The sequence below is a fragment of the Schistocerca nitens genome, chromosome 1, assembly GCF_023898315.1.
Source record: "Schistocerca nitens isolate TAMUIC-IGC-003100 chromosome 1, iqSchNite1.1, whole genome shotgun sequence".
Classification (NCBI taxonomy): domain Eukaryota; kingdom Metazoa; phylum Arthropoda; class Insecta; order Orthoptera; family Acrididae; genus Schistocerca; species Schistocerca nitens.
This window is the reverse complement of record NC_064614.1, coordinates 550,991,344-551,005,857: the sequence shown is the minus strand read 5'-3', so window position 1 is coordinate 551,005,857 and position 14,514 is coordinate 550,991,344. Positions and strand designations below refer to the sequence as shown.

The 14,514-nt window shown below is 37.1% G+C and overlaps 1 protein-coding gene across 2 annotated transcripts in view; it reads left to right on the top strand.

The window, feature by feature from the left end:
* Positions 1 to 10,363, top strand: part of LOC126254345 (serine/threonine-protein kinase Warts-like) — a 214,415-nt gene extending 204,052 nt beyond the window's left edge. For both annotated transcript variants that reach the window (XM_049955304.1, XM_049955305.1), the window contains exons 7-8: positions 2,132 to 2,415; positions 8,334 to 10,363. In XM_049955304.1, the coding sequence (XP_049811261.1) occupies positions 2,132 to 2,415; positions 8,334 to 8,762 (713 nt within the window). In that variant the 3' untranslated portion in view covers positions 8,763 to 10,363. The remainder of the gene's footprint in view (positions 1 to 2,131; positions 2,416 to 8,333) is intronic.
* Positions 10,364 to 14,514: the final 4,151 nt, after the last annotated feature.

Below are 14,514 nucleotides of genomic sequence, written 5' to 3'. Positions count from 1 at the left end.
TATACAAGGGCGATGTACTTGAGGACAATATTATGGAAATGGAAGAGGATGTAGATGAAGATGAAAGGTGAGATATGATACTGCGTGAAGAGTTTGATACAGCACTGAAAGACGTGAGTCGAAACAAGGCCCTCGGAGTAGACAACATTCCATTAGAACTACTGACAGCCTTGGGAGAGCCAGTCCTGACAAAACTCTACGGTCTGGTGAGCAAGATGTATGAGACAGATGAAATGCCCTCAGACTTCAAGAAGAATATAATAATTCCAATCCCAAAGAAAGCAGGTGTTGACAGATGTGAAAATTACCGAACTATCAGTTTAATAAGTCACAGCTGCAAAATACTAAAGCGAATTCTTTACAGACAAATGGAAAAACTGGTAGAAGCCGACCTCGGGGAGGATCAGTTTGGATTCCATAGAAATGTTGGAACACATGAGGCAATACTGACCTTACGACTTATCTTGAAAGAAAGATTAAGGAAAGGCAAACCTATGTTTCTAGCATTTGTAGTCTTAGAGAAAGCTTTTAACAATATTGACTGGAATACTGTCTTTCAAATTCTAAAGGTGGCAGGGGTAACATACATGGAGCGAAAGGCTATTTACAATTTGTACAGAAACCAGGTGGCAGTTATAAGATTTGAGGGGCACGAAAGGGAAGCTGCAGTTGTTGTGAAGGGAGTGAGACAGGGTTGTAGCCTCTCCCCAATGTTATTCAATCTGTATATTGAGCAAGCAGTAAAGGAAACAAAAGAAAAATTCGGAGTAGGTATTAAAATTCATGGAGAAGAAGTAAAAACTTTGAGGTTCGCCGATGACATTGTAATTCTGTCAGAGACAGCAAAGGACCTGGAAGGGCAGCTGAACGGAATGGACAGTGTCTTGAAAGGAGGATATAAGATGAATATCAACAAAACTAAAATGTGGATAATGGAATATAATCGAATTAAGTCAGGTGATGCTGAGGGAATTAGATTAGGAAATGAGACCCTTAAAGTAGTAAAGGAGTTTTGCTATTTGGGGAGCAAAATAACTGATGATGGTCGAAGTAGAGAGGATATAAAATGTGGACTGGCAATGGCAAGGAAAGCGTTTCTGAAGAAGAGAAATTTGTTAACATCGAGTATAGATTTAAGTGTCAGGAAGTTGTTTCTGAAAGTATTTGTATGGAGTGTAGCCATGTATGGAAGTGAAACATGGATGGTAAATAGTTTGGACAAGAAGAGAATAGAAGCTTTCGAAATGTGGCGCTCCAGAATGCTGAAGATTATATGGGTAGATCACATAACTGATGAGGAGGTGTTGAATAGAATTGGGGAGAAGAGGAGTTTCTGGCACAACTTGTCAAGAAGAAGGGACCGGTTGGTATGACATGGTCTGAGGCATCAGAGGATCCCAAATTTAGCATTGGAGGGCAGCATGGAGTGTAAAAATCGTAGAGGGAGACCAAGAGATGAATACACTAAGCAGATCCAGAAGGATGTAGTTTGCAGTAAGTACTGGGAGATGAAGAATCTTACACAGGATAGAGTAGCATGGAGAGCTGCATCAAACCAGTCTCAGGACTGAAGACCACAACAACAACAACAACAACAACAGCAACAGTGTGAATAGATATTGTTTCATTTAAGAAAGTGTGTGTTTGCACAAAAAATACATTTTCTAAATATTACTACAATCTGTTTATTGGCTAATAATACAAGCCCTTGACTACCAATCCATTCTGTGAAAGCTGGCCAGAGTGGCCGAGCGGTTCTCGGCGCTACAGTCTGGAACCGCGTGACCGCTCCGGTCGCAGGTTCAAATCCTGCTTTGGGCAAGGATGTGTGTGATGTCCTTAGGTTAGTTAGGTTTAATTAGTTCTAAGTTATAGGGGACTGATGACCTTAAAAGTGAAGTCCCATAGTGCTCATAGCCATTTGAATCATTCTGTGAAAACCAAACATCAATAGCACTTTCCATTTCTGCAATATTTGCAGTGTAAGCTTTAGGGGATTCGCCACGTCTCTCTCTCTCTCTCTCTCTCTCTCTGTGTGTGTGTGTGTGTGTGTGTGTGTGTGTGAGAGAGAGAGAGAGAGAGAGAGAGAGAGAGTTTGAGAACTGATTAATATGTGGATGGTGTCTTTCAGGTGAACACGGTCGGCAAGATTCCATGGATCCAGCAGAAGACTGGAACAACAGTGAATGCCGATGTCATCAACTGAAACCATTGGAAAGACGCAGACGGCGCGAACATCAGCGCTGCCTAGCTCATTCTCTTGTGGGGACTCCTAATTACATTGCTCCAGAAGTTTTGCTGCGAACAGGTTACACTCAGTTGTGTGACTGGTGGAGTGTAGGTGTTATACTTTATGAAATGCTTGTTGGTTCACCTCCATTTCTTGCTGGAACACCTGCAGAAACACAATACAAGGTTAGTATTTTCAGTTCTTTTTATACTTTGGTATGAATAATGATAGCAACATTTTAGGTTCTTTTATGTTGAATGTTATGTTTCTAGTCCAAGGAAGTTTGCATAAGCATTATTTCTTTTTACTAGTAATGTTGAATTTTCATGCTGTTAAGTAGAATTTGATCATAAACTTTTATGTTTTCATTAAAAAAATTGCTCCTTTGAAATGTTTACTTCATTTCCTTGGTATTATAATAAAAGTTCCACGGAGTTTCACAAAGCAGTTTGGGGTTGCTGGCTGTCCTTTCTATGCAGCTAATCCAGAATATTAAGTGCACATGTCTTCATAGATTTTGTAAGCTTTTTCACTCTTTTTTCGAAAGATTGTGATTGTTATCGCCTGTCTATGAAGGCTCTGTTTTTAGTGTGAACTTTGCTGGACTGAAAAAAAAGTAGGTTTTCATTCAGCACCATGACAGTTGCTGATTTGGTATTGCCGAATTGATCACATATATCTGACATTTTGCCGATGTTTGCCAGTATGTGCCATTAATTAGCATGTGAAAAATTAATGTTTGATACATATTTTGTATTGTACGTTTCTCCATTTTTTGAGTCTGTGTCGCCTGACCACCAAGAGCTGTTGCAGGACTATTTGATTCACGGGTCCAGTTATATGGCTCCTTCCGTGTATAGCTATTTTACAACTATGACGAGTGGGGCCTGAAGATGGCATCAGTGTAATGCCGAAACTGGTAGCACATAGAAGTTCATAAAATAAAATAAATTTCTACAATACATACGGCTGTCGGTAAATTATTGCATCAAGAAGTTCATGCCAGCTGTCATCTCACGATCCATAATGGATCAACGAAGACAATCAACATCTGTCTTCCCAAGTTCTTGGAACTGGGGTGATGCAAAACATTTTTTGATGTGTGTATTTATCTGAGCTAGATGAGTGTCTATTTACAAGGAACTAGTTATTAGTTCACTGAGAAACATTTTTAGCAGTTCCTCCTGTTGCTGTCTCTCTAACAGGATTAATTACAACATTTCTGACATCTGCAAAAAGTACCAGCTTAGCTTGATCTACATTATATGGAAAGTTATTCTCATATTTCAGGCATAATAGTGGTTACAAATAGGATCTGTTGGGACTTGATTTTATTTGTGATTTTTGTCGTTTCAACGTGGTTTTAAACAACCAGTGCTATTTTTTCATTCTTTTTGTCAAGTATGATTAAGACCACTTGTTTGTAAAACCATTAATTCCATAAAATATGAGATGTTCTTGAGAGAGTATAATGCCCAGACAGGTTATAAAAGGTACCAAATACCATGTATCATTCTTACTGACCAAACTATGGCAGCATCCCCTTGAGCTGCTCATTGTATTATAACCACAATAAAACACATTAGAATTACAGTTTTTTTTTTTTTTTTTAAGAGGCTTACAATGTGTAAAATCAGACTTAAAATGCATCATTGGCTTGAGATTAAAATTACACTTTCCACTGTATTTTATCCCAGAACACTTTTACTAATGCTGATACAGGTTTTTAAGGAGTATAAGATGCTACAGACTGTAAGACACACCTTAATTTTATACATTTTTTTAAATAATGTTTTTTACCATTTTTATTATTAGATTTAAAAGCCAGACAAAAAAAGTTTTTAGTTCATAAAACCGAACTGACCTTTTAAAATCTCTAAAAATCGTCATCTGAACTTTCTTCTTCTTCTTCTTCTTCTTCTTCTTCTTCTTCTTCGTCACTTCATGTATAAGGTGGTCTTCATTGCCATTGTGAGCATTACTTACACCACATTTTTTGAAAAATTTAATGATAATGTCTTCTCTCATTCTAGACCATAACTACTTTATACAGTGACACACTGATTGTAGAATAATGTAATTTCATAGATAAAAAATCTACTCTCCAAGTTGTGGGAGGAGAGCACACATATAAAAAGAAGGTCTTACAAAAAGGAGCCACTGGCTCTGAAAGTTACCATAAGTAAAACCTTTTTTTTTATGTATGTGTTCTCCTGCTGCTGCTTGGTGAGTAGATTTAATATCTATCCAATTATTTTATATTGTCAAAAATGGATTGATTGTAGATCGATTGAAAGCTCCCTTTGGTGTGAATTCATGTCGGGTTTCATCCATCATCCATTTGTTCCATTTCTCCCTCATGTACGCTTGAAATGGTTTATTTATCAAGCCATCAAAAGGTTGCAATGGTGAAGTGAGCCTTCCCAGAATAACAGCAAGGTTCGCATTTCCCTGTCTCAATTTCTCTTTCTCAGAATTTTTCTATTGACTGCTAAACTGATTTAGCACAAGAAGAGAAATCTTCTTTGATAAAGCACATTTCCTTCTCTCCCACACTCTGTTAATCCATAATTTCATACCAGCCTTGTCCATCCAACCTTAGTCATGTACGTGAATGTTAACACCTGGCGGTGTTTCAAAGAATTTGGCATTGTTTTGCACTTGAAAATTATCATTGGATTAAGTTTAGTACCATCAGCACAGCATGAAAGGACAACAGTGTAGTGCATTTTTTCATATCTACTTGTTTTTATAGTTACAGTTTTAGCATGGCAATAGTTCTGTTACTCGGTTCACCAAATGTCAGAGGACTTTTGTCTGTATTCAGTATTTGGCGTAGTTCCACATTGTTTTCCTTTCAATGTCGAATAATAAAACAACGGAAAGATAATATTTTCTCTTCATACTGTCATGGAATTTTCTGAGGTATTTTGGTTTTTGTTCACATGCCAAGTCCATGACGATTCGTAAATCTGTTGCACTAACTGCACCTTTAAAGTCTGTTAAGTTCCAGCACTATCTTATGAGAGTGTATTTGAATCATTTTTATATTAATTCCAATACCATTTTGATGGTGTCTTTGAGTCCATTTTAATATGTTATCTTCTTGTTTTGGCCATTTTACATTCAGTCTTCCTAATTTTTTTTTCAGTTCTTCTTTACTAATCTGCCAATTGTTAATGGTTTCTTTCTGTAGGCGGAGGGCTGAAATGCCACTCATATGCTCTGTTTCTACACTGAAGTGCCAAAGAAACTGCTACAGGCATACGAATTCAAATATAGTGATATGTATAAACAGGCAGAATACGATGCTGCAGTTGGCAATGGCTATAATGAGACAGCACGGGTTTGTTGCAATTGTTTGATCAGTTACTGTTGCTACAATGGAAGGTTGTCAAGATTTAAGTGAGCTTGAACGTGGTGTTCTAGTTGGCACACGAGCGAAGGGACACCTATGAGGTAGCGATGAAGTGGGGATTTTCCTGTATGGCAATTTCATGAGTCTTCTGTGAATACCAGGAATCCGATAAAACATCAAATCTCTGACATCACGGTGGCTGGAAAAAGATCCTGCAAGAATTGGACAAACAATGGTTGAAGAGAAGCGTTCAATGTGACAGAAGTGCAACCCTTCTGCAAATTACTGCAGATTTCAATGCTGGACCATCAGCAAGTGTCAGCATGCAAACTATTCAATGAAACATCATCACTTTGGGCTTTCAGAGCTGAAGGACCACTCATTTATGCTTGATGACTACATGACAGAAAGCTTTATGCCTTTTCTGGACCCATCAACAGCGACATTGAACTGTTGATGACTGGAAACATGCTGCCTGGTTGTACGAGTCTTGTTTCAAATTGCATCGAGCGAATAGATGTGTATGGGTATGGAGACAACCTCATGAATCCATGGATGCTGCATGTGAACAATGGATTATGCTAGCTGGTGGAGGCTCTGTAATGGTGTGTGTGTGTGTGCAGTTGGAGTAATAATGGGACTCCTGATATGTCTAGATATGACTCTTTAACAGGTGACACATACGTAAGCATCCTGCCTTGTCACCTGCATCCATTGATGTCCATTGTGCGTTCTGACAGACCTGGGAAATTCCAGGAAGACAATGTGACACCCCACAGCTCCAGAATTGCTACAAAGTGGCTCCAGGAACACTCTTCTGAGCTTAAACGCTTCTGCTGGCCACCAAACTCCCCAGACATGAACGTTATTGAGCATATCTGGGATGCCTTGCAATGTGCTGTTCAGAAGAGATCTCCACCCCCTCGTACTCTTACGGATTTATGGACAGCCTTGCAGGATTCATGGTGTCCGTTCCCTCCAGCACTACTTCAGACATTAGTCGAGTCCATGCCACGTCGTGTTGCGGCACTTCTGCGTGCTCACAGGGGCGCTACACGATATTAGCCAAAGAGGTTCTTTGGTTCTTCAGTGTTTGTTCTTCTGCAAATGCTATTACTTTCAATTTGTAGCCCACATCATATGAATACCTTTTATTTTTTCCATTGCAAAAAAAGCTATTAACAAAAATATTATACTGTTACCTATAACACAAATCACTTTAAATTTAGGTTCACTGGCACTGTAGATTGCAGTGACACATCGTAGGCTGGACAGTGTTCAGGGTTTGTGATGATGGGACAGGAGAAGACACTGTTAGCAAGCTTGTGAATCCCTGCAACTCATGTTCATCGCATTGGTGCATCACTGCTGTCAGTTGAATACAATGTGGCCAGGTTGAGATAGTTTTCCCGTGGCATCAAATATATGTCCATTTTTAAGACTGATGAGAATTTTACATCAAACACTGGACATTTTTATATTAATGTAGAGTGTAAGATGCACCTGAAATATGGAGGCAATTTTTCAAAGAAAAAAGTGCGCCTTATAGCCCACAAAATATGGTATCCATATTCATAACTGTAAATAATAATTAAAAGTAAACCATTAAAATATGACTATTTCAGCATTACATTAAGACAAAATTCAAAGTAATCTTATTGCTCATTTGGATTTCCAAGAGTTTCTTGGGAGATGTTCCCTATTGATTCGCATTGAACTTTTTTTCAGCACCTGTTCAGGGTACTATGTAGTGTCAGAAATTTCCTTAACCATTGTTTTATCCTCCTCTTGCAGTGAGTTACCTACAGATATATAAATTGAACTTATTTTGCAATGCCAAAATATATTTAAACCAAGTAATTGATTTCCATTAATGACATTCATCTGAATATTTAGTACTATGGCTTTTATTGCCACACCACAAGTAAAAAAAAGAAAAAGAAAAAATTGCTTTCCTTGTTTAACCCTTGAGTGGGCGTGCCTATGTATAAAGTGCGCTGAAACATTGTTTTGTACCAACAGTGACAAGTTGTTTTCTCATATGTCCAAGAGAGCAGCTGTAACATAAACAGTGAGCCAGGTGCGAAAAAAAATTACGATCTGTGAAAGAAAATATCCCAGATTCTGAGCTAGCAGCACAGTCCCACACTTAGGTAGTTATCTAAGAGATAATTAGTAATCAAATAAGCAACTGGCAGGGATCTGAAGCAGCTATCCCGTTCAATGCTTTGAGTGGGTCAGTTGTATGTGGCAACACAGTGCTCTAATGAAAGCTTACTTTATTATTGTTTAATTGAATGGGGGGGGGGGGGGGGTGTACTTTACCTCATATGATGTGAGTTTATTTTATTGTTGTTTAATTAAAATTATATTAAACTGTCTTTTTTTTGCTCATACATGTTTATTTTGGTAACATAAAGACAGCTATTCTTTACATATGTACAAAATTTGTCGTGCACCCATTTGTGTTATGAAAAATGGTGTGCTTGCTTGAGGGTAAAGTATACATGACTGTAAGTGATCTATTTGGAAAGAATAGTTATCTGATCACTGATTAGCACATATTTAACAGCATTTATGTAAAAATATGCTTAACATTTGACCAAATACGTTGAAGCTTTGTGTATTGCATAAGGAAGTTAATAATTAGTAGAACAAAAATATCATTCTTTTGATTGTAATGCAAGTAGACACTATTATTTTAACACAAAGGAGTGGAAACTCACACATTTATTTCTGATTCAGGTAATACATTGGGAGACAACACTACATATTCCAAAGGCAGCTAATTTGTCTCCTGAGAGCAAGGATTTGATTCTGAAACTGTGTACATCTGCAGACCGTAGACTTGGAAGAAGTGCCAGTGACATAAAGTCTCATCCATTCTTCACTGGCATCGATTTTGAGAAAGGTCTTCGTCGACATGTGCCACCTCACATCCCAAAAATTCATTACCCAACTGATACATCTAATTTTGATCCTGTTGATCCAGAAAGATTGAGAAACTCTGGTTCTTCAGGATCTGACAAATCGGAAGATTATTCTGACAGTGGACGGCCTTTTCACGGTTTCTTTGAATTTACTTTTCGAAGATTTTTTGATGATGGGGGAGGTCCTTCATATTCTAGGATTAGTCTTGATGAAAATGACAATCAAGGCCCTGTGTATGTATGACATAAGTTGGTGAAGGACTACACTGGTAACGTAGATGGTAGTGCTGCAGTACTGTGGCAAGCAATGCTAACCTGTGATACACTATGGCGCTCTCCTGTTTTTGAGGGTTGCTATTAGTGAAAAATATTTTATTATAAAGTAGTGAAGTGGCCCAGCCTTGAGGCATAATTTTAAAACAGTTTAGGTTAAAGTATTCACAACTTTTGTTGTACAAGGTGATGATTCAAAAATTGAATCATGTAGTATTTGTGTATAATTTTTAAATACTGTGAATCTTTAAACCTTAATTTTGTAAATGCAGCTGTTTAAAAAATGGAAGCATTTTCCCCATCACCATCAGTCCATGAATTATTGGTGCTCTGTTATGTGAAGGACTGCAATTCACATTGCCATTCTGCCGTATTCTTAACTCTCTTCCATGTCTTGTAGCTTTAAATGTGTGTTATTTGCTGTGTCCTATGTTATTATCAGTTTTCGTAAGAGTGATAAGATTTATTGTGATGTGTGTAATACTTCCCAATCCCCACATTTTTTGACAAGTATTCATTTTAATTGTTGTCTTTTGTTTTTTAAAAAAGAGGAAAGATTGGGAAGGTTTTGATAAGTGTTTTGTGTTCTAATGTGCACCAGTGCCTGTTAAGTGAAGCCAGTATTCTGTCCACTGCTGTGCCTTAAAGTCATTTAGATATCGAGTAAATAATATGCATATAGTGTATAGTTGTTGTTGAATTGTTGTGAAATTCTAAAGTGTCTTGACTTTTCATTGTTAATAACATTTGTGCATACGATTTATAACATGTTCCATTATAATAATAGTGCTCGATGACTCGTCACGCTTTTCTCTCTGCCTTTGTGTGTGTGTGTGTGTGTGTGTGTGTGTGTGTGTGTGTGTGTGTGTGTTTTTCTTGTCTTGGAGGGAGACAGAGAGAGCAAACTCGGTGAATTATCTGTAAGCAAGTTTGTTTTATTTAACTTCATAAAGTTTTAAGAGTTACTACTTTAGATGCAGCAGTATTATACACAAGTAAACAGATTGGAGTTGTTATTTAAATTTAAATTCTAACCATTCTGGAACATAAATGCCTTACAATGGAATTTTTATCTGGAATTGTAATATACTTGTTAGATTTAAGTTTGCCATTGAACTATTTAAATCTTTTTTATTATTATTATTTAATAAATTTACAAACCCGCTATAAGCTGGAAGAATCTATAGGGAAGTTAAGACATTATTGGTTGAAATTTGTGGACCACTGTTGTAATTTTCCTTTTTTTCTTTCCTGTGCTTATTTTGAGAAGAGATTACATTGATGGAAAGTAAGTTGTCTTGTAACCATTATGTTATGGTTTTCCCCAATTAGGTTACAACAGTCTGACACATATTTCCACCAAAATATGCTACTTCTCTGCATCACTGATGTTCTCAGTACTCTCTGTGAATCACTGCTATTATAGTTCGACAAACAGGCAACTTGAGTGTTCATACTGCACAGTTCTGTGATCATCAGCTTTGATTTTCACTACATTGTCAAGTAGTGCCAGTCCAGATGTCTTTGTGCAGATGCAAACCTATGATGCCATTAAACATTTTACACAGTAAATTTGTTGATGTTACTAAGCTTATACATGTAAGTGTAATGCTTTTTCCTTCCTTCCAATTTATAGTTCTTTCCATTTTTATGTAGACTGAAAGACTTAGATCAAAGTATTTTAGTGTTTTGAAAGCCACCACATGTAATGTGTTGCTATTCCGGTGATAAAACTTAAGAAATCGAAATATGTTCAGCTGAATATGTCAGATAGTGTGAGCAAGTCAATAAAAATGTAAGGTTGAAAATCCTTTTGAGGGGTGACAAACTGTCATTGTGGACTGAAATCATACAGATGTGTTCCATTTGTTTTGTAATTTGTGTTAATGCTGTTGCTGTCATTGTTATTGCTTCAGATGATGTAAAGACAGGTGTATTCCATGACCTTCACTGAGTCTTTTCATCCATGTGGCAGTCTTGTACATAAAATACACTATTTTCATGAGATATAGCTTAGTGCTCTCTTCCACCTCTTAACCGTTCCTTTCTAGATTGCCATTGCTCTTATGTATTCATGGCTGCTAAACATTTAAAGAAAATGTGCCTGGTCTGCAGAACTTCACAGTACGTTACACAACTTTATTTTTTGGTTCAAGTATTCTTTGTATTTTATTGTGTTTCAGTTTTTCAGTATCCATATAAAAAAATCACACACACACACACATATCCATTCAAGGGATAGCTTGTCAATTTGTAAATGTATGGAATGACACAGGAAAACGAGTAGTTTTGAAATGCCCAGTAAAAATAGAAAAATCCAACAAAATAATTTTACTGACAACAGCTGAATCCCTACAACTTGCCTGGAATCCAAATTATCAGTGTTTCAAAATTATGTCCTGCAGATGTCGTCCTCCTGTACAATGCATTCTTCCAATCTGATCTTGAGGCCCATTGAGTGTTCCACCATTTCAACTGGGATACCACAAATTTCATTGTGAATTCTTTGTTTCAATTCATTCATTGTCCTTGGCTGAGTCATGTAGGCCTGACTCTTAAGATATCCCTCCAAGAAAAAAATCACAAAAGGACAAATCCAGTGATCTTGTTGGGAGTCAGGAGATTTCACTGAAAAGTGAGGTGACATGGTTACCAAACAATTTTTGTTCAGCCGCCATTGAAAGCCTTGCAGTGTGTGATATCACACCATCCTGTTGAAACCAGAAGTCATGGAATATTGTTCAATGCAGGTGCAACAAAAGATTGCAACATCTCAACATCCGATCTGAAAGGGCATTCACCGTAATCCACTGTTCGTTTCCAAGAAAGTAAGGTCTGATGAAGTCCACGTGACATAACTGCACACCATACTGTCACCTTGCTGACATGTAAAGGGCATTCATGAACTTCATTAGGTTTGATATCTGCCCAGTAAAGATAGTTCTGCTTATTCACACAACCTGTGGGATGAAAGTAGCCCCATCTGACATCCACAGGTTGTCCAGAAATCCATTATCCTTGTTTATTTTTGCCATAATTGGCTGACTGAATTCTGAACTCAACTGGTAATCATTCTCCTTCAGTTGTTGCAGGATTTGCTGCTTATACAAATGAAATTTTAAATCGAAATGGAGAATTTGGCAAGCTCTATCCCAGAACACCCTGCCCGCAGCTGCATGCTTACAAACTGAATGTCATGAGCTCCGTAATACTGAACACGTACAGCTTCAGGATTTGGTGAAGTACAAGCATCTCTCAGTTGTCCAGTTGGTTTCTTTTTTAGAGCAGATCCAGTGACTTCAAAAATTTTAATTCAACTTTTTATTGTGTGTTTCAAAGGGAATCAGCCCATAATACCCTAAGTTGAAAAAAACATAGGAACTCCTTCTGCACACTTTCCAAACTATCATTGTTTCTGGAAAACATTTTTAGGCAGAAGCATGCTGTTGACCATTGCGTTGATCCAAAATTAGCCCACTAAATGGCAAGATTGTTTGCAGTCAGGGTCCCTGTTCTCTAGTGCTGCCAACTGTATATGGCTATCACTACATATTTCAAAAGTTCTCGTTTTTCTGTGTATATTGTACATTAAATTAAAACAATTGATTTCTGCATTCTATTTGAACATAATTTTGGGTTGTGCCTACAGATGAAAGTAAGTTTTTTGTCTACCTTACATCCAGGTGACCATTCTGAGGAAAATACATACTTTCTCGCCCATCCAAAGATATGTTGCAGCAATTTATCTGTAAATGTAAGTCTTCCTCCAGCTTGCTTTTTTTCTGATTTGTTCATTAATTGCATTACTGGCCAGCGAAAGTATGGCTGGATTGTGCTCTTTGAGGCTTCATTGTGATTTTTTGTGAGTATATGGGAAAGGTTGTGTCTCTGGTATGATGGTGTTAAGGAATCTTCACATTTTGTCCTATCTGGAGGATGCTTTCAGAAAAAGTCTGTTAATGCTTATTGAAAAAATATGAGAAGAAGACTGCTTAAAGAAGTCACTAAATATATCAGGATTTCTGGGTAAGCTAGTACCACACATAGCTATTTGACCACAAAGAAACTCAGTGGCTTTTTATATCTCTTTTCTGTTGAGATTTACCAACATGAAGTTGAAACTTTGATGAATCCATGTGCATTCATGTATGGTAATAGCACTTTTTATGGGAGAGAGGTGAAGGGGTGCAGTATTGTCTCATCAGAATTTTTTTGGTGGTTTCCTTGTTAAAAAAGGATTGGGCTAGGAGAAATGTATTCCTCATTAATTATGTGCGCCTTTAAAAAATAGTCTTAAAGATTATTTATAAGAAATGTAGTCACCTCAGCTTTGTATTGTGGAATCACTAAACGAAGTATGAGCTGTGTTCTCTTCAGTGACCATAGGACTTGAGTGAGACAGTTCATTCACTTCCAAAATCACTAGAACCAGATGCCAGGAACACTCATCCTACTCTTTCTGAACCTCCTTCTGTTATGCAGAAAACACTGTTCTGTCAGAAATTGCATAGTAACATGTGAGAAGTTATGCAATACAAATCAGTATTCAACAAAATGATGATCACAAGAAAGAGTGTCTAGTTATTTTTCATAAGTTATATGTTAACACTTACTAAGTGACTCGTATCTGAAAAAGAATGGGCTGCTCCCATGACAGTTCAGTTCATTCATGACAATAGGTTGCATCCTTTATTTATCAAAATTGTGTGCCCCCTAAACATATTGTTTGGCCTATAGAATTTCTCGATAGTATTGAAATGTTAAAGATGTGGTTATTGAACTGTGGTTCTAGGATTTAGGAAATTTTATCAGAAGATGCAATGGATATGAAAGCACAACAGACAGACTGTTGGATACTATAGAATTTAAACAATGCTCTGAAATGAATAATTTGTACTGTTAGTGTGTGTAATTGATTTATAAGAACGTTTTATCACCAGTCTTAACGATATGCAATTTCTGATTCCATACAACACTTAAGAGAAAAATGTTGGAGAATAATTATCTGCTGATGATGAACTGCAGTCTTGGAGCCCTGGTAATTACATGTGCTTGTTTCTTGATTACCAAGCAGGAGCTGATTTATTTTCATACTGCTGTTACAGTTCCAGTGTAAGTCATCTTTTTACTGTGTGAAGAAAGATGTTTCGAATAATCTTAACTATTTCTATATATAGGTTTCAGTAGCATCCACAGGCAGTTAAAAGCTTTGAGAAGAAATATTTCTGAAGCAGGGGTCCATTATTATATTCAGTATTTTTAGAGGTCTTTTCTGTCTGTAAAAGGAAAACCTTTGATGTCTTATGCAATTAAAGAAGAAATTTCAAGGTCAAGGACTTAGGGGGGGGGGAGGGGGGGGAGTGCAGGCTGTTTATTAGGATCAACAATCTGAACGACATATAATTGTGAATACTATTGTTGCCTACTTATTTGCAGCATCAAAAATCTGTACAAGACCAAACAACTCCATCAAGACTGTGCATTGGAGGTAAAGCACTCATTGTATTAAAAGAGAGAAATCAGTTGTATTACAGACAAAACATTGAAAAAGTAAGGTGAGCTCTCCTTTCATAGGACTGCAGGGAATTAAATGCCATGTAAAATTTACATTTGGGCAAATATGTAATTAAAAATTCACATTTTCACAGATACAAATAAAATGTAAAATTGCCATCTTCAGTAGCCAGCGAGCTTGCAGATAGAGAAGATTTGGAGTAAATGAG